We start from the raw sequence: 26,009 nt of genomic DNA on the forward strand, positions 1-26,009 counted from the left end.
ATTGAGATGGGACTCCGAACCCCCTCAGCAGAACAGCGGAGCTTTCGCACCTCTCCTCTTCATCACTTTCAGGTTGGAAAGAAGAGTCCCCCGGAAGATGCTACCTACCGACCTCACAACATCAGCCCTTCCTAGGGGCTCAGGAGAGGGAGGAAAAGGGTTCCTTGCTGCCCCCAGACCCCTCAACTGCCAGCCCCATCAAGCCTGGAGGCGGTGGCAAGAGCAGCAATAGTTGCATCAGCGCTCCTAGTCACGGCGCCAGGAGGGTACAGTAGCGACTGTAGAGAGCTAGGGAGCGCACAGCTGCTGTGGCCGCAGGTTCCCTGGATCAGGAAATTAGGACAGGCACCCGGGATTGGAGGTGAGGACGGTGCGCGAGCCAACCAGCGGCCGCCCCGGGTCCCCCGTGAGCCCCGGGCCAACGCGCGGAGCAGTCGAGCCCCTGGAGCCATCCGGATGGCGGCGGCGACAGCCCCAGCCCCAGCCACTCACGCACGCACGCTGCCACTTGCCCCCGCACCCTCCTCTCTGCGCGCGGGAGAGCGGTGCGTGCCGGAGCTGCTGGGCTGAGCTCCCCCGGTGGGGTCCCCGCGCCGCTCGGTCGAGCTCCTGCCGCCGCCCTGGTGGTTGCCCCCAAACCGCTCACTTGAGCTGTCCCCGGTGGCGAACGGGCTCCCCGCCCCCTCCTCCCGCGCCGTTCCCTCCCCTCTCCCTCCCCTTCTCTGCAACGCCTGCATTATTTTCCGCCCGCAGGGTCCGCGCGCGCACCGCGGCCGCGGCGGGGGAGGTGACCGGGTGGGTGGTTGGGTGGGTGGCTGGCGGGGAGTAGAGTGTGCAAGTTGCAGGGAAAGGGTGCCCGCTCCTTGCGTGCTCTCCGTGCTCCCGGCTCCTCACTCCTTCCCCCTCCTCCTCGCCTCCTCCCTCCCCGCCCCCACCTCCTTCCTCCTCTCCGAAGGGCTGGTAACTTGTTGTGCGGAGCGAACGGCGACAACGACGGCGCGACGGAGGCACCATCCGGGCGGGCAGCATGGGCACGTCCGCGCGCTGGGCGCTGTGGCTGCTGCTCGCGCTGTGCTGGGCGCCCCGGGACAGCGGCGCCACTGCAAGCGGTGAGTGGGACGCGCCCCTCCGCACTCGGCCCGAAACAAGCCGGGGCGGCCGTGATCGCTGCGTTTTGGGGGATCCCGGGGCTCCTCTTGCCCATCCCCTCCTAGCAGGCGCCTCTCCACGCTCCTCTCCTGCTTCCCCTCCCCACCCGGGTGGCGCCTCTGAGCTGTCAGAGCTGAGGTTACTGGGAGCCAGGCCCGGGGGACGGTGGGGTTTAGGGTGTCCTAAAGCGTCCCTTGAACTTGTTGTCATTCTTCTGTGTCCCCCTTTTCCCAGAACCTCTGTTTTACATGGTTTTCACCCCTCGTTGACAAGGGCTAGGGGATGTGGGCTTTGGAGCCACTGAACAATGGTTCTGCCTCCTCTGCCAGGCGGGCTGTTAGGACCATGGCAGAGCACGGGGCCTGGAATCCCGGGTGCGCCCCTCAGCAGGGTTGAGAGCGCACAGTGGGTGAAGGTGGGCGTCTCCGAGGACACCGGGCGCCAGGTGCGGGCCGAGCCCAGAGTCCTCGCGCCGCCGTGAGCAAGCGCACGTTCGGTGGGCGGCAGCCTGGAGGCCGAGCCATGACAAGTACGCAGCCTGCGCCCGGGACTGCGACTCCCCAGGCGCCGGGCCGTCTCTCAGGCTCCGAGAGTGGCTTTCAACTGGACTGTCCTCCGAGTGCTTTTCTTTCTCCCTTCCCCGGGGATTCCGCAGCTACTGCGGCTTTTAAAAACCTCTGGGGTCTCTGAGATAACTGAACGGGGGAGGGGAGTGGGATCAAGACTTAATCAGGTTACTTTGCCGAGCCTCACTCTGGGCAACACTTTCCCCCAGAGAAACTGAGTCTCAGTGTTGTGACTGTAATTAGCCTTTATTCTACACAATAAGACCCGAAGGTGTGGAGCTGGAGCGTGTGACTGGAGCTTGGGGAGGGCGGGGGTGACTACTGTCGAGTCCCCGGGGGTCGGCACACTGGCTTCGGAGCCCTGTGTGTTTCCAGCACCCCATCTTGGGTCACACAACTTTCCAGAGCAGGTGATAAGACGCCTTCCTAACAAGGTTCAAGCTGATCCTTGACGGGCCACTGAAGATGTCTTAGAGGTCTTCAGTCTTAGAGGTGACACCAAAGTGCTTGCTTGCCAACCAGCTCTAGGTAATTAGGGCAGAACGCTGTCCCAGCTCTAAATAGTCCACAATCCCCATCTCCTGTCGCCCGGTAGCTTAGAAGGCCCGCCTGCGTGCAGTCACGTGTGTGCTGGAGTGAGAGCGAACTTTCAAGTGTGTGGTCAAGCAGTCTGTCGAGCTAAGCTGAGGTGTTTAAGTCTCCCAGCGCCCCTGGGCCTTTGGTTCCGCTGTCCGGAGCGTGAGAAGCTGGGCAGGGCTTTTCTGCCCCATGCGATTGGCTGGTAGCTGGATTGCGTTGAGCTTGGTCACGTGTCTACGCAGAGTTAATTGAGCTGCCCCAGCTGGGTTACCTTTAAGATCAGCCAGGCTCAAAGGGGCCTTTCCCTCTGGCGCTTTCTCCAGCTGCACTCTGAAAAGGGTCCAGGTATAGTGACGCTAGAATCCTACGTGGTGACAAACCTATGTGCCCAGAGAAGCCCTGCTTACCAGAACATTTCAGACGCTGACATTAATCATTAATGGATGAGTAATGTTAACTTATTAAACCATCTCTCAGAAGAGTTACTTGACTCGCGCTATATATTTTGTAGTATTTCAAAACATGAATGTATAAAATCCATTACTGACTGTGATCCAGGGAGGTGGGAGAAAGGATTCTCTTTAGCTGCAGAACCTTTTCTATTCTTGGGATGTTTAAAGTGCTAACTTTCCATCAGATGCTGTTTTTTTACTGAGTGGTCGGAAAGCATCCAGAGTGTGGCAAAGAGCTAATCAAACATCAGAAGTTGTTGAGCTGGGATCAGGAAAGTGGGGTGAACCTTTGCTTCTCCTTTACTGCAAATGGAGTATGGTGGTGCTGTAAAAAATGGAAGAGAGAACCGGGCACAAACCTAAATAGTCAGAGTGGGAGTTCTTTCTGAACTTCAGCAGCCTTGGTTGAAGCAGGTATTGACCATAACTGAACCCAGACAGTAGTGTCATAAGTTCAAAGTCCCAAAACATGCAAACTGATTTTTCTGCCCCGGACCTTCTGTGATTACTCTTTCTCTCCAACCCTTCCCTCTGTCCCCCCACCACACACACACACACACACACACACACACACACACTACTCTAAACTACCTGACACAGGGGAGGCATGTGTGCATAGAGTTTCTGCAAGGAACTGAAGTGAAGGGACATTAACAAACGAGAGATCGCAAGGGCTGATGGCAGAATACAAGGGGGTTCTAGGACTCTTGCCTCCAGCCTAGGTAGAGATTAAGATACGGTGTGTTGTACAGCCTTCAAAGCCAGAGTTCTGCAAGAGCTCTTCCAATCTGACCAGTGACTATCACTTCTCTTCCCCTGGGACTGAGCAATACCAGAGTCCCTGCAGGTAGGAATCTGAAAGACCAGGAGAGATAATTCCTCCTGCCTTGCCAGAGCACCACTAAAAGGTGGAGGCCATAGCAGTTCATGCAGGTGAAGGCTTTCTTTGTAAAAAGAGAGTCACAACCCAAGCTCCACAGGTAGCCAGGTAGCGCATTTCCCAAAGCCTGAAGCAGCTTTTTGCCCAGGTTCACCCTCTTACCGGTCACTCTAGTGCTGGGTCATCTCTACACAGCTCTGCTTTTAATGCTCGAGTCTCCGGTAGAGCTGGCATAGGTTAGGACTTCGGGCCGACCAACCGCACTTGCAAACACTATGCAATACTTGTGAAGGTGATTCTCTCCATCTTCTCAACAGTGGCGAGCCTGATCATCACATTCCTGCTTCCGGAAAATATGAGTAACCACAGACAGGACTTCACGGCAGTACTGCTTGTGAAGGTTCTGGAAGAGCTAAAGAGCTGTTGTCACCCCTTTCTGTTCCCTGGACAGTGTCAGAACGATAACACGTGTGCCTTAAGATGATGAGCACAGACAGGGACCCAGGCATATGGCTTCGAGTTTAGATTCCCCAAACCCTGCCAGTTACCAAATAGCATAGAAAGAGAAAACGTATGGTAACTATTTTCTAGTCTCTCGCAGAGTGTCAAGTGGTTCTCAGTGGAGGTAAGATGGAGATGGGGTTGTTCCCATTTCACCCCCTGCCTCTGGTCCTGGTCCTGATTGGCTTAACTTGACCTTGCTTTGGAAAGCCACTGGCAGGTGCCAGCCTATGAGACATTAAGCACATCACAGAGCCCACACGGGCCTGAAGTGGTGCTTGTCACATACAGACCTGGCTTACAAGGGAGAGTCTCACGGCTGACTAAGACAGCTGCCCTTGGAAAGGCAGGTGATAGAGTCGTCTAACTTGAGATAATCTCAAGAGATGATCACCTGGGATGATCCCCCAGACCACAGCCAGCAGATGGCTTTCAAGAAAAATAGAAGCTCTTCTTGGAAGGTTATGACTGAAATGTACTTATTAAAAAGGAAGAATGTAAGACTCTTTCCCCTCCTAGCTGAGGAGGGGGATAATTTGAGGGCAGGAAGCCTTTTCTGAAGTCTCCAAGGCATACTATAACCCAATTCTTGGAGATCCTACTTGTAAGTAAAACTGGCTCAAGTTTACTCTATTTGTTTTTAATATGAATCCATATTTCTCTGCTTAGCTCCAGGGTTGGTTTGCAGTCATGGCCCTAAACATGGTTAATTCCAACTAGTTAGATATGCTAACTGTGGTGTAGCTACGTGAGAAGGCACCTTAAACTGGACCTGCTTTGCCTTCAGGTGGAGAAAGAACCCTGGATGATTTGGGCCCATTAGTCATTTTTATGCTCTAAATTGGATCAGTGTTTGTGCAGGGACCTTGCACAAACTTTGTCTGGTAGAGATGCTCAGCTTTGTGTGGTAGAAATGCTCGACTCTGTACGGTAGAGATGCGCTGCACTGTGTGGAGGGGAGAGGGTGTGCCTGAGCCAGCACTTAAGAAGTACACTCAGGGCAAGAAGCTACAACTTAGAAGGGTCAGGCACTCACTAGAATGGCCAATTCTGCCACCAACTTGGGGCATCTGGGTTAGCAATTGGCCAGTAGTCTTTGCATGTTTAAAAACAGTCTTGCCACGGACGTCGGGGGGGGGGGGATGTGCAGTTTTCCAGGAAATAATGATTGACATTTGAGAGTTCATATGCTATAGCCACATTTCCTGCAAAGGATTTAGTGTATACTGTCCTGTTCTCTATGCCTGCCTCTGATATTGAATGGTTCTAAGAATGCTTTCTCAAGATCTAAGTTATTAACTGGCCAGGAACTTACCAGGCAGGTTATAAAACCCCTTCTGACTTTAGCATATTAAAGTCTAAGTTGCTAGGGAACTTGAAGTCAGTCTCCTTTATATATCTGCTCAAGACCACTTGATAACAGGTCAGCATAGAAGCAAGAAAGCTACCTTCTTGGTGCCATGTCTTTGTAGGAAGTTAAACCAGGAAATTCAAGATGCAAAAAGAGGTGAACATAGAAACTGTGAGGGGAATGAACAGACCTGGTGATTCTTTTTTTTTTTTTTTTTAAATTAGATATTTTCTTCATTTAGATTTCAAATGCTATCCCCAAAGCTCCCTATACCCTCCCCATGCCCTGCTCCCAAACTTACCCACTCCTGCTTCCTGGCCCTGGCATTCCCCTGTACTGGGGCATATGATCTTCACAATACCAAGGGCCTCTCCTTCCATTGATGGTCAACTAGGCCATCCTCTGCTACATATGCAACTAGAGACACAGCTCTGGGGGGTACTGGTTAGTTCATATTGTTGTTCCTCCTATAGGGTTGCAGACCCTTTCACCTCCTTGGGTACTTTCTCTAGCTCTTTCATTAGGGGCCCTGTGTTCCATCCAATAGATGACTGAGCATCCGCTTCTGTATTTGCCAGGCACTGGCATAGCCTCACAAGAGAGCTATTTTACTGGGTCCTGTCAGTAAAATCTTTCTGGCATATGCAATAGTGTCTGGGTTTGGTGGTTGTATATGGGATGAATCCCTGGGTGGGGTGATCTCTGGATGGTCCTTCGTTCCATCTCAGCTCCGAACTTTGTAACTCCTTCCATGGGTATTTTGCTCCCCATTCTAAGAAGGAGCGAAGTATCCACACTTTGGTCTTCCTTCTTCTTGAGTTTCATGTGTTTTGCAAATTGCATCTTGGATATTCTAAGTTTCTGGGCTAATATATGCTTATCAGTGAGTGATATCATGTGTGTTCTTTTGTAATTGGGTTACCTCACTCAGGATGATATCCTCCAGATCCATCCATTTGCCTACGAATTTCATGAATTCATTGTTTTAAATTGCTCCGTTGTGTAAATATACCACATTTTCTGTATCCATTCCTCTGTTGGGGGACATCTGGGTTCTTATTTATAATAGCCAGGACCTGGTGATTCTTAATCACAAAAGCCACTGACATCAGCTGAAGATGTCCTGTGAGCTCCCACATGCTGCTTTGATCATCACTCATAAAGTTTCCTTAAAATCACCAGCAACTTATACTTTAATATGCCAAAGCCAGAGGGGATTTTATCTCTGCCAAATGGTCTCATGAAGGTAAGGATTCAAACAACCATAGTGGTTATGGCCAATGTCCCCAAAGAGCAGTCATATGTCAAAAGTAAGACGTGGGTCTAACACACCAACCTCCTAACCTGCCCAGATCTTTCATGTGTTTTAGAATCTCTCTCTTGTGGGAATGTGGCTGACACACTCACTATGGCAGACAGGCGCACACCATGTCTTGCTTTATAATAACTTGCCACACAGATGGGATGAAAGTACTCTCATGGGCTCAGAGAGCAGACACCTTTATAGCTTTACCTTTCAAAGAATTCTACCAGGCTAAACTTCATTCAGCAGCTCACACTTCACTTCAAGTTTAGAAAAGCTAAGGAAATGTTTTGACAAAAGTCTATAATGCAGAACAGCTTTACAGGTTAATTCATTAACCAACAAATACTTTCATGGCTATTGACTGGGACTTAGCAAATCTTTGGATTCTGGGTGATAAATCCTCCGTGCACTGGCTCTGGGAAAGGTGTGAAAACTTTTGGGAAATAAGCCAGATCTTCCTTGGTTCTGGGGAAAGAATTTAAAAACCCAGAGGGGCACAGAGGGCCTCCATGGAGAAGTGCTATCTGAACCTGCCCCTGGGGGTTGGGGGGAAGAGGATGGAATCATATGGACAAATGTAACCAAAACATCAGTGAGAGTGGTTGAAGGTAGGGGACATAAGGGATGCCCCTTAGAGCCGTTAGCTCAGCTGTTGTAGCCAGAACAGATGGTGGGTGATGACCTGAGAGGAAGAAGTCAGGGGAAGCTGGTAGGGAACTGAGGCTCAATTCTGGAGGCAGTGGGAAGCCAGGAAATGATCCCATCCTTGGCCCTTCTGGATATTCTAAGTGGCTTAAATCACTCTCTTAATTTGGATAGAGACAGCGACAGCCTGGAGGCAAAGGGAAGGGTGACTTAAATTTAGACCAAGTGAGAAATGAGGGGTTACCCATGGCCAAGATTTGATGGCCCAATGTCAGGGGAGAAGGATCCTGGCTCCCTCTGAGCTACTGGGTTAGAGTAAGTGGCAAGCCGACTGAGGATAAGACTCAAAGAAAAGAGGGTGGGTTTTAGATGTCTGCTGAGCCATGCAGATGAATGTGCTCAAAAGCTATATTCGGGATGTCATCAACATGTCTGTTATAAAACACTTTCATTTATCTCCTTTCTGAACCCAGTGACAGACATGAGGGCTTACGGGGGATTAACAGTATATTCAGTATTCAATTTCAAGTACAACCTTGAAAATAAAGTCTCATCCATGATATGTTGCCTCTGTAACTTCTTGGTCTTCATGCTGATGCCTCTTGGGCTACTCTCCATCCCCAGGCAGATAAGGTACAGAGCTTTTACAATGACTTGGTCAATGTACATTCATCAAGAAAATCAAGAGACTTAGTCCTTCTAGGAAAAGCTACTAGGGGAAATCTAGCAGCATATTTAAAAGACTAGGATGGGAAGAGGGAAAACGGGCCCTATCTCAACTATAAAGCTATGCTGTGGAGTGTCGTTCTTGAGAAGGAAAACTACTTCATTCTTGATGGATTTAAGCAGATTGTACTAGACAAATTCTAAGCAAATGGAATATTCTAGAATTATGCAGTCCTGTATGGGTTACTGGTTTTTTGTTTTGTTTTGTTTGTTTTTTGTTTTTTGTTCTTTGGTTTTTTGTTTGTTTGTTTGTTTGTTTTGTTTTGTTTTGTTTTTTGTGCTTGGTAGGTAGAATGGGATTTAGGGCCAGAGTACCTGAGTTCAGATCTTTGGTAAGCCCAGGGTAATCTTGGGCAAGTCACCATATTTTTCTTTTCCAAAACTGTGGAGAGGGAAAGGGGAAGGGTCACATAGAACCAATGAGTAAAGACATGAGAAGTCTTAGAGCAGCAACTGGCCAACAATAAAAAGCATTTATTTGTTGTATCTAGGATTCTAAGACAATCCCCATCCAGTATAAATGGAACAACTGTGACAACTGAACTGTAAAATTTGTTAGTCTGCATCTCAGAGCCTCTTCCTGGGTACCTTGCTGTAGACTTTGCTGCTGACAGCCTCTCATTCCTGTAGGAAAACTTTTTCTTTTTTTGCTGACTCAGAAGTCTGCTTGTCCTAAAAGGAGTTTTAGCCTATGAATAGGATTGGCATTAAACAAGCAAGCAGTAGAGACGAAGTAGACTAAAAATAAATGCCCTTGGTGGCCCTAGATGTGCCAAAGGGAATGGACTGAAGAAAAACCAGTAGATGATAGCACCCTCACCATGTCAGCCAGTGAAGTGAATGCTGGGCCTGGCAGAGTGTGGCAACCCTCTACCCCTCACAGCTTCAAGTTCTTGCTAAGCCTAATGTTCTAACGTCTGGAATACTCAATATTCCAGACATTCAAGCAAGAGGACTCCTGCCAACGTTACTCAAAGCCTACAGGGAAATCTGGGGCCCATCCTGAAAGCCAGCTAGGCTATTCACTGTAAGGCCTATGCAGTGCTTCACTGAAGCTCACACATGCTGATTTTCCATGTTAACCCTTGCAGAACCAATTAGACAATGGCGAGCTGACTTCTCTGTGCACTCAAACCCTTACACCTCCCAAGGCCTGTAAACGGCTGGTGGAGGGCGCAGAGTGAAAGTGAAGTGTGTAGGTGAGCAAACCTCTGGGGACATGGATACCTTCTGAAGCCTGGTGCCACCTATTTAAGCAACAACAGAAGCACTTTGGGGAATGTAGCTATCACTAACTCTAATAGCCCCATGGATGGGTAGACACAAGCCAGCCCAAATCTCTGGTCTCAAAAGGACAAAGGTACTCCTGCTCAATAGTTGAGGTAGAGGAAACTTAGAAAGTTTGATTTCTTCACGGAAGAGGAGCCTTTTCATACTCCTAAACTAATACCAAGAGAGTCTTTCTCATTTGCAATGGAGGCAGAGCTCCAGGCTCCATGCCTCGCCCCTCTAGCCTGCCCCACCCCCATTCCTTTAGCCTCAAGCTACTTCTTGAGAACACTGCAGCTTTAAGGAATCCACTGAAAACTGTATTTTACTTCCCGCTTCCCGCTTCCCACCTTTCAGAAGAGACAGATGCAGAGGTATAGAGTCCCTAGCATTTCCACTCCCAAGGTTCTTTATGGTGTACAGTGGCTTTCGATCAGCTTAACAATTAAAAGAAACCTGGTGATGGATGATTTCATGCCAATTGTTCCCTCTATGTACTGTAATAGTGAACTTGAGATGTAACGACCATGGGTGAAAATAGACTGCAGGTCTACAATCCTGTAATCCCCAAAGCTTTGAAAACCCAAAGCTTCTTAACTCATGTGGCGCTTTCAGTTCTGGACCTCTGAGCAGCAGTGGTCTCAGTGGGACATCCGAATGGAAAGGTAGACTCTTTTGGGGACCTGTGGAGAAAATCTGTAGTATTCCAGGGTGGTGGCTGGGGTCTCTGTGTTCAATTTAGTGGCTGAGCTCTCCCTGCTGTGCATGGAACACAGAAGTGAACAGAAGCAGGGAGCAGCCTCTTAAAGTGCTCAGGGAGCTGGAAATCTGAGAGGCACCAGCATTGCTCATTCTCTTTAGAGGACCTTTATCAAGCCAGCTGGCTTTCTGGCCATCCTTTTCTCCATCATCTTTTAGACAAGCGGGGATGTTTTGGTAACTGTCTTCCTCGTGTACATTTTTTCCTCTTTGATAATGGAGTGTCACGTGTGTCATAGTAGCATACAAGTTTCTGATAAGCTAGCAGAACATGGTGACATGGACACATGTTAGAAAAGAAAAGCTAGACATTGGGTGCCTTTCTGCTTTAGGATATGGGAATGAACAGATGAAAGTGCTATGTCTGTTATAACCCTGGTTTGAGCCAAACCTCCAGGGATTTTAACATAACCTATTACTGCTGATAGCTTGTGTATTACAACTGGATCCAGAGTCCAGTATATTAGCTTAATCAGGTTATTTGTTGGGCTTTTAGCTCCAAGACAGCTTGAGGGTCTACAAAATCCATCACACACATTTTTGATGACATCCTCTCCCACAAGCCTAATCCTGGGGCTAAAAAAAATTTTTTTTCCAAGTCTCTCTGGAAGTCTGATGGCGTGGTTATCATTTCTCCCCAAGTCTCTCTGGAAGTCTGATGGCGTGGTTATCATCCTCACTATGTAGATTTCAATGCTAATGGTTTTTTGGCTCATTCTGACTTGCTCTTCAGAATGAAAGCCTTGGATGTCACTTTTTTTCCCCTTTACTATGTCCTAACTGCAGGGAGCTATCCGTTCTCCATTTGTTTGTTTCATTCTGTGTTCTCTGAGTGTAGATCCCTCTTCCTAATGAAGTCCTCTGAGTGGATTCCTGCCATTCCTGTAGTCCTCAAAGCTGAAAGGTTACAGAGCTGTAGCAAATGGCCTCAGGAACATAGACCTCCAGCTCTGAGAACATGGAGAACATTCCAAGGACGCACGGTGGCAGGAGGAGGGAGGGTGGGGCGGGAGAGAGGGAGGAGGCAGCCAGGTGCCTCACACTTGGCTTCTCAGTTTTAAAACAAACAACTGATGCTCACCTCTTGTTCCCTTGTAACTCCCTAGTATTTTTTTTTTTTTTTTGCTAAAATATTTGTAGAGTGAATAAACATTATGAAATGGTGGTAGAAAATATCATCAAGCTATATTGCTCGGTAGCCAAGTTCTAGCTTGCTAAACGTTTATGAGCAGAAAGGTCCATACAGATTTTAAAAGCCATATACGTAGTACCCGAAGGTAGCCACACCTTGGTGTTCATCTTGTCTTGGGCCGAATTTTAAACTCTTTGGGAATTAGCCACAACGTGCAGCATTCTCCATGACAGCAGGGCAGAGTTGACACCAGGGAGACCAACTAGAGCATTGTGCGTTTCACACAAGTGTTCCAGTCTGTGCTTGCCTCTGCTCTCTCTGTTTCTATGCCAGCATGCCCCAGCTGCAAGTGCTGAGAGGTGGTCGGAAATCAGAAGGCTTTCTGCTTGGAACCACCCTCCCCCAGCAAATCTGCATGCGCCCAGGAATACATGCTGGGTTCTGCCAGTCTAGGCAGTGTATTTAAGAGAGGCCTTTAAGGGGCAAGAGCTACATCTTTTATTGCAGTGCAATCTGGTCTTGCAGAAGAATAGAAGTGCTAATGACTAAAGCACCTGAACAGTCACTGTCCTGGCCATGGAGTACCACCATGAAAATCTTGGTTCACACCTCTCTAAAGCTCACGTTCATAATGAGCCAAAGTCACTGAGCTCAGGCAAGCAGAATCAGATCTATGGCTTGCTCTCCTTTTCTTTCATGGCACCCCATTGTCTCCTAGCCATGCTTTCTTGATGCTTTTGACATTTTTTTTAGCTGGTTTGTAAATGTATGTTTTCAGTTTTTAAGACATGTGACCATTATCTGTCTGTCGTTTCTGCTTGCCACCCTCATAAGCTGTTTACTCTTAGCTGGTGATAGCAGAGTCATTCTTGAATAAAGCGGTGGCTGTGGCCAGGAAATGCTTTGAAAGGATTAGGGTGGTCTGCATGTTGTTGGCACACACACACACCACACACACACACACACACACACACACACACAGTTTATGCAAAGAAGAGTCTAGAGGCCATTTGATGGCCCCTTGTGTCTCTGACCTAGCTAGATTCATTAATCTTGGTCTGATCCCATTGGCCCAAGATCACTATTCCAGCCACCATGTCCAATGTTTTTAGACATAAAAGGGATTTTAATTACATTTACTTACTCATGTATGTATTTATGTGTATATATGTGTACACATGTACCATAACATAGATGACAGGTCAAAGGGCAACTTACAGGAAGCAGTTCTCTCTAACCCTGTAGGAATAAAACTTATGCCTCCATCTTGGGAGCAAGAGCCATTTCCTGCTGAGCCATCTCACCTCTGGATTATGGAAGCAAAAACTAAAGGGAAGGAAAATGAACTCCCTGATCCTTTAGAGAGACAGCCATGCATCACTTAACGATAGAGATTAAGTCCTACACTCTACAGTTCATTGGGCAATTCACTGTTTCTTTACTTAAACACACAGCAGTGGTTGTCTTGGTTACTGTCCTATTGCTATGATGAGACACCATAAGTAAGGAAACTTATAAGAAAAGACACTTTACTGAGTACTGCTTACAGTTTCAGGGGCTTAGTCTATGACCATCATCATGGGGAACATAGCAACATGTAGGCAGGCATGACACAGAACAAAAGCTGAGACCAAAACACAGAAGTGGATGCTCACAGTCAGCTATTGGATGGAACACCGGGCCCCCAATGGAGGAGCTAGAGAAAGTACCCAAGGAGCTGAAGGGGGCTGCAACCCTGTAGGTGGAACAACAATATGAACTAACCAGTACCCCCTGAGCTCGTGTCTCTAGCTGCATATGTAGCAGAAGATGGCCTAATCGGCCATCATCGGGAAGAGAGGCCCTTTGGTCTTGCAAACTTTATATGCCCCATACAGGGGAATGCCAGGGCCAAGAAGTGGGAGTGGGTGGGTAGGGGAGCAGGGGCAGGGGGAGGGTATAGGGAACTTTGGGGATAGCATTTGAAATGTAAATAAAGAAAATATCTAATAAAAAATATAAATATAAAAAAAGAAAATGGTTAAGTCAAAATAAAGCTCACTGTCATTTTAAAAAGCCGAGAACAGAGAGAGAAAGAGAGAGACAGAGACACAGAGACAGAGAAACAGAGAGACAGACAGGGAGAGTGCTTAGTGTGGGCTTTTGAAACTTCCTAATCATTCCCACAGTTCCACCAACTGGGAACCAAACATTAAAATGCATCAGCCTATGGGAGGCCAGTCTCATTCAAAACACAATGTTTTGACTTCACACCTGGGCTATAGGGTCTAGTCTATTGATTCTAGGCTCCCCGCATACATCATAGTACTTGCACTAAACTTTGTAGACATCCATAACGCAATGGCAGGTATGTGTGTAGCCAAATATATTGAAACATGGAAATGGCAAACGCAAATATATCTTTGCAAGGTTAACACGGTACCTCTGTACAGGATGCTTAGCATGGATGGACTTGGCAGAGTTGGCGGTGGCTCCGGGTGTGCCCATGTGTGAATAAAACGTGAGATCCAAGGTCTAAGATATTGCTGCCACTTCAGAAACACTGTATACTTAGTGAGCCTTTGATTTAGAGTAAGTTTATAAAAACATATTTCTGCTTTCAATAATGAATATTCTTTTTTTCTTTTTTAAACATTAAAAAAAATGTTTATTCAGGGTGCAGAGCACCAGTGTGAAAGTTAGTAGACAAATTTCAGGAGTCATTCCACCATAGGTTCAAGAGCTTGACCCCAGGTGATCAGACTTGGAAAACAAATGCCTTTACCCCTGAGCCATCTACCTCACTGGCTACCTTAAAAAAAAAAAAATTAATTAAACTCTAATAACAGCTTAAAACACATGGTGCACAACTATGTAAAAGATTGTCTCTATATGCTCATTCTATAAGCTTTTCTGTATTTATCATTTTGTGTTTCAAATGTTTCCTGAGAACAAAGCCACGGTCATACACCTTCTCTTCTCTCTGGCCTATCGAGGCCCAGGCCTGTTAGTATCTCCCACGGTGTGCTTGAAACTATCCTCTACAACAGTAAGGCCTTCTGGACTCTCTCCTGAAGGAGGCAATAGGAAGTCACTTTTATGCCCATGCTGCTATCTTCTTTTCAATCAGAAAATCCTCTGTGAACATACCTCCCTGTCAGTGAATACATTTAGGTGTTGGGTGTCCATGTTTGCTGATACATTCCCAAGCTACTTAAAGCCCGTAATCTTCTCCTAACCCTTAAATTTTCTCAGAGGTGGTTTCTTTTCTTCTGAAGTTTCCTTTTGGTAGTTCTTCAGCTGGGTGTTCTCTAGATGCTGTCAATTATGTTGCTCCGTTGCAAATTTATGGTCACCATTGGAGATGAGGTACATGGTGACAGTAGCCAAAATATCACCAGCCAGAGTGTGTCTGGATTTCTTAGAAGCTACGTGATTCCTCTCTGCTTGTATGCCACCAGTTAGAACCTGCTATCACAGCTGTGGCTCTCTGGGGGAAAGGCTGGAACTCTAATGTTCAGTTTTAGTTTGTTGCCCAGTGAAGGAGTCTGCAACTGTTTTCCACTGTCCCCAAACCCATCCAAGTCTGGCCGCTAGAAAAATACAGCTTGCTGAGTCTGCAGCTGTCCCTAGCCATCAATCTTGGGGAACTTGTGTCTCTAAATTACCATCTATGCATGCATTGATCAATGTACCTTCCTCCTCCTAGGGAAGAAAGCCAAATGTGATAGCTCCCAATTCCAGTGCACAAATGGCCGCTGCATTACCCTGCTGTGGAAATGTGATGGAGATGAAGACTGTGCGGACGGCAGCGATGAGAAGAACTGCGGTAAGTCTTTGGCAGTCTTGTTCGTCACCAAGCTTCAGTTCTAGATTGGAATTATGCATCTGACTTAATGTGCGCATGTTCTTCTAGTTTCTGCGAATATATTGAGATTCTGTAAGTAAAACTCACTGGAGTATGGCTGTGAATCAGAGTCCAATGAATCTAGACTGGTCTAGAGGAATATAATTGAATACTTGACATGAGGTAATCAACTTGAATATAGAATGGTGACTACCAAGTGACTACCATTTCTTTCAAATGACGAGATCTGATTTATCATATCTCAGAAAACTTTGCTGTGGGAAACTGAAAAAGGAAAGAGAGGACCAGACATAGAAGCAGGCGGAAGACTGCACGAAGTAACTTTATAAATATAGAAATGGGGGGAATTGGTGGAGGGATGGCTTAGTGGTTAAGACAGTGTACAGCTTTTTCAGAGGACCTGAGTTCAATTCCTATCACCTGGATTGGACAGGTCATAGTCTCCCTGCTTTACGGAATCTGACACCCTTACTTGACATCCATGGGCATCCCCTGTGTATCCACGTGAGGACACACATATGATATACAATTATGCAGAACTGCACATGTATGCATAAATAAAATAAATACATCCTCAAATTCATAAATGGCTCTGATCCAAAAATGTAGAAAGCTATGGACACTACAAAATCCCCTAACATTCCAGAGGTTAATTAACTGCTATAAAAAAAATGACAAGACAACAACAGGCATCAAAGATCAGAAAAGGAGTCTGTCTATTTTTCTGTTTACAATACTTGCTTCTACAAAACCATGAGGCAGGGTAGAAACTATTCCCTTCCCAGATGAATGTGACTATAAACAGCATACCATTGATCAGAACCTATCAAAAGGTCATGGTGAGAAAAGCCTGCATGTGTTGGCCCCATAACCTCATGCCATAAAGAATAGCTAAGAACTGTATGTCAGCATCATACGGACCTGGGTATTGTGTTGAAGTTTACTTATTTACTCTGTTATGTGATGTAAAAAACAAAATCCCAGTGCAATGTTGTATGAGGGAAGTGTGACCATTGTCGTTTGCCTTTTGAAAGATGGTGCAGACAATGCTGGGTACAGAGGAACGTGTGTATCCCAGCACCTGGGGACCTGAAGGAAAATAAAGGCCTATATTGGGGTTTTATTGACTGCCTGTTGATTATTCCTTAGGCGCTTCTTTATTTATCAGCATTAAATTGTCACGGACATTATCCACTCTCAAATTGACCATAGTAGTTGTTAAGTGCCAAAATGAGCCCTCCCCAAAATTGCAACCATGTACCTACCTGTCAAAGGTTAGATGAGGAAGTTGGAAGGAGGCTTCAGAAGTTTTAAGTAAATGTGTAGTGTTTTGTTTTTTTTGTTTTTTTTTTCCATTTCAGACACACATTTTAAGGCTGCTTTTGGGGATCCTTCCCCCTTCCCTGTTTACCTCCTGGGAGCCGGCAAAAAAGCTGCAGATTGATGTGTTTAATTTATCCCACCTCGAGATCTTAAAATGTCACAGCAGCAATGCCCCAGGTGTTTCTGTGCCAGTGCCAGCTCTGAAAGTCCACTCTACAACTGGGGAAACTTCTCGGCAGTCTCAAGACCCAAGACTAGTTCTCTTGTGCTATCATCCTTCTCCATTGTATGCTTTTACTGTAAAGATTTCACTCTGCTCCTCAGAACACCGAGGACCCTGCTACTTCTAGGTTGTTTAAAGACTATAGTTCTCTCAAGTCATCTCTCACTAAGAGGACTTTCGGCTGTTGTGTGGTTGTAAGGTGCAAGGCTACCAAAAAGTCATGGATTGGGTAAAGGACATCTTACACCTATTTTTATACTTCCCATTATAGGAGGTTTTATCATCTAGCTCACCAGAGACACCTGGATCATCATAGGAGCAGTGACTGGACTTTTTTTTTTTTTTTCTTCTTCATTTTTTTTCGAGACAGGGTTTCTCTGTATAACCCTGGCTGTCCTGGAACTCACCTTGTAGACCAGGCTGGCCTCGAACTCAGAAATCCACCTGCCTCTGCTCCCCCCCCCCCACCAAGTGCTGGGATTAAAGGCGTGTGCCACCATGCCTGGCTATGACTGGACTTTCTTAAATCCCTTTCTGCATAAATACTCTCTACCAGCCACATAGTAGAGAGATTTGGGTGGTGGAAATGGGTAGATGAACAGCACAGCGAATCAAGATCTCTTGAGGTGGCCTAAATTAAATATATCAATAGGAAGATCGGTTGCTGGCTCCCAGGAGGTAAACAGGGAAGGTGTCAGCACCATCAAAAGCAGCCATAAATGTGTGTCTGTGTGTCTGTGTGTCTGTGTGTCTGAAATGGAAAAACTACACATTTACTTAAAACTTCTGAAACCTTCTCCCAACCTCCCCTTGTAACCTTCGAAGAGACGGCAGTTGCAGTTTGGGGGAGGATCCTTTTTGCACTCGACAGCTAGTATGATCAGCTTGAGTGTGGATTTCTTGTGCCACTGGCTTCTGCGGGTTCCTAGAGTATGTATCCGGTGGCTTTCCTCCCCTGTGGAACGCTTTCTATCTGCATGTCAGTGTTGACGCGAATAGCTTTTCTTTGCCCCTACGGTGTGTGCTCAGAATTGAGAAAGATGAACTCTATGAAAATGTGTCCGTATTTATCTTTGCTCTAACTCTCAGTTGCACAGTTGATCTTTCATATCATGATGTTTTTCTACTTGCAAAATAATCTGACTTCTTTATGGCCATTACCCTGTTCTCACTTTTGCAACTTACAGAGCTGATCACAGGTTGAATTATAGCATCAAGCCCCATAGCCTGGCCTCAGTTTCCATAGGGTCTAGGAGAACACAGGCCTTGTATAGTATTTGCTGTGTTAATGTTGTATTATGATTTTAAAAACTGGGTCAATGTATGAGTTGACATGGCTTTGCATGGTTCCTTAGCTATGTTCAAGGATATGAGTAAGCCCTTAGGAATCATCATAATTTATCAGTCCATGCTGACTGTTACAAAGTGACTGTCTTCCAAGTGTATAGGCTTAACAAGAAAGGCATAAGAATAAGCCATAGCCTTCAAGGCCTCTACCCAGCTTAAACCCCTTGTGCCCAGTGATCTCTTAGAAATTTGCAAAGTATTGTAGGCTTTGGCAGATTTACAAACACAGAAAATTGATGAGAGGGTTTTTTAAAATGGACATTTGAGTAGAAAGTATAGACACACAGGAATGGAGGAATCTAGTCTAAAAAGATGATCATGTGTTAGTATCTCATCTAGCTACTTTGGTGAGACTCTTCCAGATTCAGGCACTCCTTCGTGGGTACAGTGATCAAGCTGCCTGCTTTGTTTATATTTACTTTCCTAGTCTAATTAATTGGTGGCAAGTTGTAGCATCACTCTAAGTCTCTAGTAGAAGAATTGATATTTTGCCTTAGGCTGTTTGATGGGAACTGTGAATTATGGGACTTAGTCCTGGCAGCTCCAGTGACTTTCAGTTGGTTGATGTTAAACCAAACTTTGGCTGAAAGCCTAAAATCTCTTTGAATTCCAAGTCCTACCACTTGTTACAAGTGTTATAATTGGCTTAAGCTTGTCTAGTGTAGGGGTTCCTCTACCCCAGTAGACCAGCAAGAGTGGTAATATCCAGTTCTAGAGCATACCTCTATGTACCACTACACTAAATGCATGCATTGTGACAATTGTCTTTGAAACAGCCTTTGTTTACACTTCTGGGACACAAATACTATAGGTAAGGAGGTTTAAATGATAGAAATTTGATTTTAGGATTCTGGGTGTTAAAAAGACCCCAAACAAAGTGACAAATAGTGTGTCTGATAAAAGGCCTCTCTTCTGAAATGCAGAAGGCTGTTTTATTCCCACGTCCTCCCATGGTAGGAGAGAAAGGAGAAGGAGAGATGGGAGGGTGGCAGACAAGCACCCATGTTTCTAATAAGGGCATCAATCCCATCGGAGAAGGTTCCAGCCTCACCTTCCTCAGGTCCTCCCTCCTAGAACAGAACTGTAGGGATTTCAAGATGAGAAGTGTATGAAGACACACATACTTCATATCAAACAGTTATCCTAGGGTCTAGTAAGAAATCTTTTCTATGGTTTGTCTCTTCTGGAGCTCATGTTGAAGTCTGATTTTTAATAGTATTGTGCTGAGAGATGGTAGGGTGCTTAGGAAGTGAGAGGGAATAAATCCTTTCTCCCTGGCCCTGATTAATCACTAAGAGAGTGGCCATGGAAGCAAGCCACGCTCCAAAGCAAGCAGGTGTTAGTGGCATGCTCTCGGGATTCCCAGCTCAGAGCCTTGAGCTGAAATAAGTTTCTCTCCATTATAAATTGTCCACTCTCAAATGTTCTGTTATAGGGACAGAAAAGGGTCTTGGAGGAAAAACAGCTCAGAGTGTGTGAATGGGTTGGAAGAAATCCATGGTGCTAACATTGTACACAGATGAGTTCATTTTTAAGATGACCCTGGGTCATAAGACAATGGACAACCTTTGTCTTACCTTGACTTTCACATCCTCTAAGTCTCTGTAATGAATAACTCCCTCCTCTGAAACCTATGAGGAAAAGATGAGCTCCCTAGAGCTCATCCCTAGAGATGCCAACAATTTGAATGTCAGTCAGTTGATTCAGCATTATTTTTAAAGAGAAATATACCTAAATATGGTTTTTACCTTAATCAGAAAATTGAGGCCTGGGGCAAATGACCTTAATTCTAACTCTGAGAATAAACATTTATAGTAAAGAAGACGTGTGCTGAGTCTGACTTCGTGTGCAAAAACGGCCAGTGTGTTCCTAACAGATGGCAGTGTGATGGGGATCCTGATTGCGAAGACGGTTCTGACGAAAGCCCAGAACAGTGCCGTGAGTGTGCCTTGACTTGCTTTGGACTTGACCTCCTTTGTGCTGTTCTGTCTCCGTTCTGAGTGATGCTTTATCGATTGCTTGGCATTCATTTTTCTTTGCCTGCCTGAAACTTGAGGCCAACTGACTTGAAGGTCATTCCAGCTATTAACAGTTATTCCCTCTCCTTTAAGGACTGTGCTCCCTAGTCTAACAAGACTGACATTCTCTTGGGTAGCTTCCTCATTGAATACTTAAGACTGAAGCCAGCAGATTCAATTAAGAACTCCTTGACTAGGTGCACAGATCTCAAATGTTTGACAGGAACTGGATAGATGGTTCCTTGATCCTGGAAGTAAAATCGAGATGTGAAGGTTTTCTAAGAGACACACATAACTTTGAAACACACAATTTTTTTTTATATTATGAAAACATGCTATTATTAAAACAGGAAGATGATTAGTAATAGGGTCATTTGGTTGTTCTTTTAAACAAACATGTAACCAAAAGCAGGGGCCATAGAGTTTGTTACTGAATAAGAAAAACTTCATAAAGGTACAAATAAATCTCTCTTCTCATAGGCTGATATTCAGGAGGAAGTACCAAAGCCACAGAGAAAGGTGTGTTGGAATCACACTGGGATCATTTGGATGCTAAGATGACGACAAGTCTGATGATTCACTGCAGTAGAGGCCTGCTCACACAGAATAAATAGGATTGACATAAACCAAGTTTAGGTTTAGGATATGATTATGAAAATAACTAAGGTTGGACTTTCATTATCTATCAAAGAAGTGAAGTGTTTTGTCAGTGAGTTAGGGTCCTAGACAGAATCTACCCAGATTCTGCCCCATGTTTCAGTGGTGAATGACATGGTAAAATCAATAATCAAGGCACATCCCTGCTTTATGTATACAAAGAAAGATGTGAAAGGAGGCCTAGGAAGGAAACTGTTCCATAGTAGGTCTCATTGGTAGTAACGCATCTGACCTTTAATGGAATCAGGATTAGGTGACAATATCTGGTATGCCCACTGATATCCAAACGTAAGTAATAGACTAGGAGCAGGCTAACAAATCAACTTAACTGTGCCAAGTAAAACAAAAGCCAGAACTAAGCGTGCGGCAGAACCTTGAAGGAGTAAACCAGTCAAGGTTCTCGGGTACGCTGCCAGGTGGCCTTGCTTGGCGTAGCTTCTAAGGACGGAGTTGGCGAAGGATCTGCCTGGCTTCCACTACCCAGTGTGCCTGTGTACCTGACCACTGAGCCCCAGGTGTTGCACTTCCAGGCAGCACGGGAGCAGCAACTTTGCACTGACCAGTTTGGAGGCTCTTTTGAGACTGTATGTCATCAACAGATATGAGAACATGCCGCATAAATGAAATCAGCTGTGGCGCCCGTTCTACTCAGTGTATCCCCGTGTCCTGGAGATGCGATGGTGAAAATGATTGTGACAATGGAGAAGATGAAGAAAACTGTGGTAAGAAGACCAGTGTGCAGTGGCATACCCCCAGAGACCCTTTTCCTAAAGAAAGGCGGGCAAGGGATGCTAACTTAAACTGGAAGACCCAGTGCCGCTGGCCCACTTTGCATTGGCTTCGCTGTCTGCTCAATATTTGTCCTTCCTAACCACCATAAAATTGTGAAATGCCTTTTCCTGGTGATTGGCCATTGCCTGGTCTGTCTTCCAGGCAGATAGAGGCAAGCGGAGAAGTCATCTTGATGCTTATGTTCAGCGTAGTTCAGCATAGTACATTTAGCACCGCCTTGTAAGGTAGCAGCGATGTGGGCTTTTGTCTTTGATGACGGTGACTCATGGGCCTTTCTTACAGTGGCTCAATAAAACTACACAGCGATAGGACCAACAGACACACTCCTAGGTTTAGTTAGATTAGCTTCTTGGAATAAGGTACATGAGAATGAGACCAACATTTCCACCAACTAGAATCTATGGCTAAGTTAGCTGAGGAACATGATCTAGCATGTTGCCAGCAAATACAAAGCGTACCCGACCTTTGTGTTCTGTTACGATGCCTATCTCTGAATGCTAGCGCTGGTTCCTATTCTTTCATGCTTATATTCTTGGAAAGTCTATCATGAAGCATTCCATGTTAAAGGTGAGGCCCTGGAGAAAAATCTGTGGGTTAAATAAACATTGTCCTGACTTCTTCCAAACTACTGCCCCTTTAAGACCCCCTCTATAACCTGAGTTTGATGAGTTTAACGACAACGACGACAGGCTGCAGTAGTATCCAAGGGAGCTCAGGGTCCTTGCAGGTCAAACGCTGGTCTGGCAGGTTCAAGTCACTTTGTGAGTGTAACACCACTGCACCTAGTCCAAGGAGTTTCACGTTCAGTCACAGAATTGAGCTTCATACTTTGCCATGGTGAGCTCTGGAGCTGCCGAACATTTCCCTCAAAAATCTACACCTTGCTTCCCAAGAGAGTCGTGGTCTCCTGTCCAATTACCACCAAATTATAACCTTGGTATGTCTGGCAGGAATTTAAATCAAAATCTAAACTGGCTACTGTCAACATCTTGTTATCAACAGCATGCGGGGTTGCTAGGCTATGATTCTAGTCCTAGCAGGAACATTTCCTAAAAAAAATAAATAAATAAAATAAATAAAAATTATTAAGATGGTATTCCTAATGTTTATTTAAAAGAATCAAAAGGAAGGAGCCATGTACAGTGTTCTTTGGTTTGTTTCTTTTTGGAGAGTGCCTTGATATCCATTATACCTTGCCCATATAGCTGATGTATATTCTCAGCTAGTGATGTGACTTCAGCTGACATGCAATAGGTTGGTCTAGGGATAACTCTGCCTTCCAAAATGAAATACCCAATACCAGCTTAAGCTTTTGAACACTGTCCCTTTAAGTGTCAGTTGTGGGTCTCATCTCGAATTAGTTTCGAGCCTTCTACTGTTTTCTTGGTCCTTTATTTCTGCTCTTACACATAGTATGGCTGCATCCTATTTTATACTGTGAAACTTTTTTGTCATATTTCAGAAACTCGTTCTCAGTATAACAGCACTGTAGCTTTACAATTAGAAATCTAAAGTTAATCGTCGAAGATGAATATATTTGATTTGGTGATGAGAGGCTTGTATGGTTTTTCGTTTGTTTGTTTGTTTGTTTGTTTGTTTGTTTTTTAAGTGCTGATGTACTTTCAATGGGCATCCTCCCTCTAACAGGCAACATAACGTGTAGTGCAGATGAGTTCACTTGCTCCAGTGGCCGCTGTGTCTCCAGGAACTTTGTGTGCAATGGCCAGGATGACTGTGACGATGGCAGTGATGAGCTGGACTGCGCTCCACCAACCTGCGGCGCCCATGAGTTCCAGTGCAGCACCTCTTCCTGCATTCCCCTCAGCTGGGTGTGTGATGACGACGCAGACTGTTCCGACCAATCAGACGAGTCTCTTGAGCAGTGTGGCCGTCAGCCTGTGATACACACCAAATGTCCCACCAGTGAGATCCAGTGTGGCTCTGGCGAGTGCATTCACAAAAAATGGCGGTGTGACGGAGACCCTGACTGCAAGGACGGCAGCGATGAGGTCAACTGTCGTAAGTAACTTTGCAGTTCTTTTCCCTGTGCCGACCGGAAGCCATTTGGCTGGCTTCGTTCCATCATTGTTACCTCCTTTTGTAGCTTCTCGGACCTGCAGACCTGACCAGTTTGAATGTGAAGACGGTAGCTGTATCCACGGCAGCAGGCAATGCAATGGCATCCGAGACTGTGTTGATGGCTCTGATGAAGTCAACTGCAAAAACGGTGAGGTTCTTTCTCCATTGTGTTCCGTTAGGCCATTGGCTACTCCCGTCAGAACAACAGCAGAACTTCTCTCCTGTGTTTGTTTTTATAGTCAATCAGTGCCTGGGCCCTGGAAAGTTCAAGTGCAGAAGCGGGGAATGCATAGACATCAGCAAAGTATGTGACCAGGAACAAGACTGCAGAGACTGGAGTGACGAGCCCTTGAAGGAATGCCGTAAGTGAGAAAAAGGCTTGCTCAGGGCCAGAGCTGAGAGCTTCCATTCAGCCCTAATGCTGTTTGGACCCAGCTTAGTTCCCTGTTGAACTCAGAATGAGCTAAATTTTAATAGTTAAGCTTGAAGATAAAGTGTTACAAAGTGGAATTCTAGCCAGTGTCAAACTAACTCAGGGTTAAGGAACCCCTTAAGAGAGCTAAAAATCATAGCAAAACTTGAGTAAATCCTTCATAACTAACTACCATCCAGCCTGAAATGCATATCTCCCAAACACACTGAATGTGAATAAGACAACTATCAATTAAGAGTAAGATGTCACACTAATTTGGACTCTGGGTTTACAAAACAGAAAACAGAATGAACACTAGGAAGTTGGGAGGGAGATGTTTGTACAGCATCATCTTGGAGTGCCCAGTGTTGGATATGATCAAAATACATTGTATCTGCATGTGGAAGTCTCAAAGAATACATCTAAAACATTATAGTTAAAGCAAATAAGCTATCAGGTGACTCTACTACCCCTTTATTCCAGATATCAACGAATGCTTGGTCAATAACGGTGGCTGTTCCCATATCTGCAAAGACCTAGTTATAGGCTATGAGTGTGACTGTGCGGCTGGGTTTGAACTGATAGATAGGAAAACCTGTGGAGGTGAGTTGAAGCAAAGAGCCTGGTCCCTGGCAGACATGGGAAAGGGCAACATACATCTAGTGAGGCATAGGAAGAACAAGACTAATTCTAATTTCCCTCCTAGATATTGATGAATGCCAAAACCCGGGAATCTGCAGTCAAATTTGTATCAACTTAAAAGGCGGTTACAAGTGTGAATGTAGTCGTGGCTATCAAATGGATCTTGCCACTGGCGTGTGCAAGGCAGTAGGTAAATGGACTTGGGCTGGTGTTGCTCTGGTACCTTTTTGAGTTAGTGATTCCAAAAGGTACGGTCGGTGACTGCAGCAGTCAACCTACACATAAAGTCACACCCCAGAGCAATGCTATTAAACTCCTAGTGCAGCAGGACAGCTGAAAATAAACCATCTTCCCACACATCTGCCTTGGTCCTTCCTTTTGCATAAGATACTATGAATAGTCACCATAGTTTCTTCCTTTCTGCCTCTAAGACTGAGCACGATTGAAACAAATAACTTGCTTATCAGCCACCCTACTTTCGGATGCTGTAACCCCAAGACTGCCTTCCCAAACAGGGTGGAAATACTTGATGGTCCTGGAGGGGGGGGGGGCTGGAAATCCAGGCTGGATACTACTGAGATGTTCAGCAGTGTCTTTATAAGTGGTCCTCTGTGGAGAGGAGGTGACTTAGAGGATCTTGCCTTCGAGCAAAACTAAATCAACCTGGCTTATGTCGTACAGGCAAAGAGCCCAGTCTGGTCTTCACGAATCGAAGAGACATCAGGAAGATTGGCCTGGAGAGAAAGGAGTATATCCAACTTGTAGAACAACTAAGAAACACGGTGGCTCTCGATGCTGACATTGCAGCACAGAAGCTATTTTGGGCTGATCTAAGCCAGAAGGCCATCTTCAGGTAACTTCCACTTGCATCCCTGACATCTGGGCATCTACGTCCCTGTCATTAGGTCTGTGGAAAGGATTGGCATATGGGTGGGTCTCCTCTTGTCTGTGGCTCCTGACTGCCATCTCCTTAGCTGGGAGTTTTAAATTCAACACTGATTTATTTTTTTTTTTTAGCTATTAAATGATCATCAGCGGTTACTTTGATAATCATTGATCATGATGTAAAAGGTGACTATGCCTGAATATGACATCAGGGTTTCTCCCCTTTTGTAGTTGCGAACTGAATTGTCTTGCTACAAACAGAAATAATAGCAGCAGCTTTACCTCAGTCGACACCATAGACCCAGGACGATGGCTAATAAGTCGAATATCTCTTTTCTAATTTTGCGGGGCTTTGAGCTCATATCTAGAGTTCATATCCACAACTATATAATCTAAAGTATTACTAATTTTCCATCCCAAACAACATGGCTGAATAATTTCTGTGCTGAGCGATGGGGGTTCCTAGAGT

At 45.6% G+C, this 26,009-nt stretch overlaps 1 protein-coding gene across 1 annotated transcript in view; it reads left to right on the forward strand.

The window, feature by feature from the left end:
• Window positions 1–454: 454 nt before the first annotated feature.
• The window catches only part of Vldlr (very low density lipoprotein receptor), a 36,700-nt gene continuing 11,145 nt past the window's right edge, over window positions 455–26,009 (forward strand). Inside the window, exons 1-10 of the mRNA XM_021212964.2 lie at window positions 455–1,109; window positions 15,004–15,123; window positions 19,871–19,993; window positions 21,330–21,452; window positions 23,170–23,541; window positions 23,627–23,749; window positions 23,841–23,963; window positions 24,497–24,616; window positions 24,720–24,845; window positions 25,337–25,508. Coding sequence (XP_021068623.1) covers window positions 1,028–1,109; window positions 15,004–15,123; window positions 19,871–19,993; window positions 21,330–21,452; window positions 23,170–23,541; window positions 23,627–23,749; window positions 23,841–23,963; window positions 24,497–24,616; window positions 24,720–24,845; window positions 25,337–25,508 — 1,484 coding nt within the window. The 5' untranslated portion in view covers window positions 455–1,027. The remainder of the gene's footprint in view (window positions 1,110–15,003; window positions 15,124–19,870; window positions 19,994–21,329; window positions 21,453–23,169; window positions 23,542–23,626; window positions 23,750–23,840; window positions 23,964–24,496; window positions 24,617–24,719; window positions 24,846–25,336; window positions 25,509–26,009) is intronic.

Source organism: Mus pahari, chromosome 1, assembly GCF_900095145.1.
Source record: "Mus pahari chromosome 1, PAHARI_EIJ_v1.1, whole genome shotgun sequence".
NCBI lineage: Eukaryota > Metazoa > Chordata > Mammalia > Rodentia > Muridae > Mus > Mus pahari.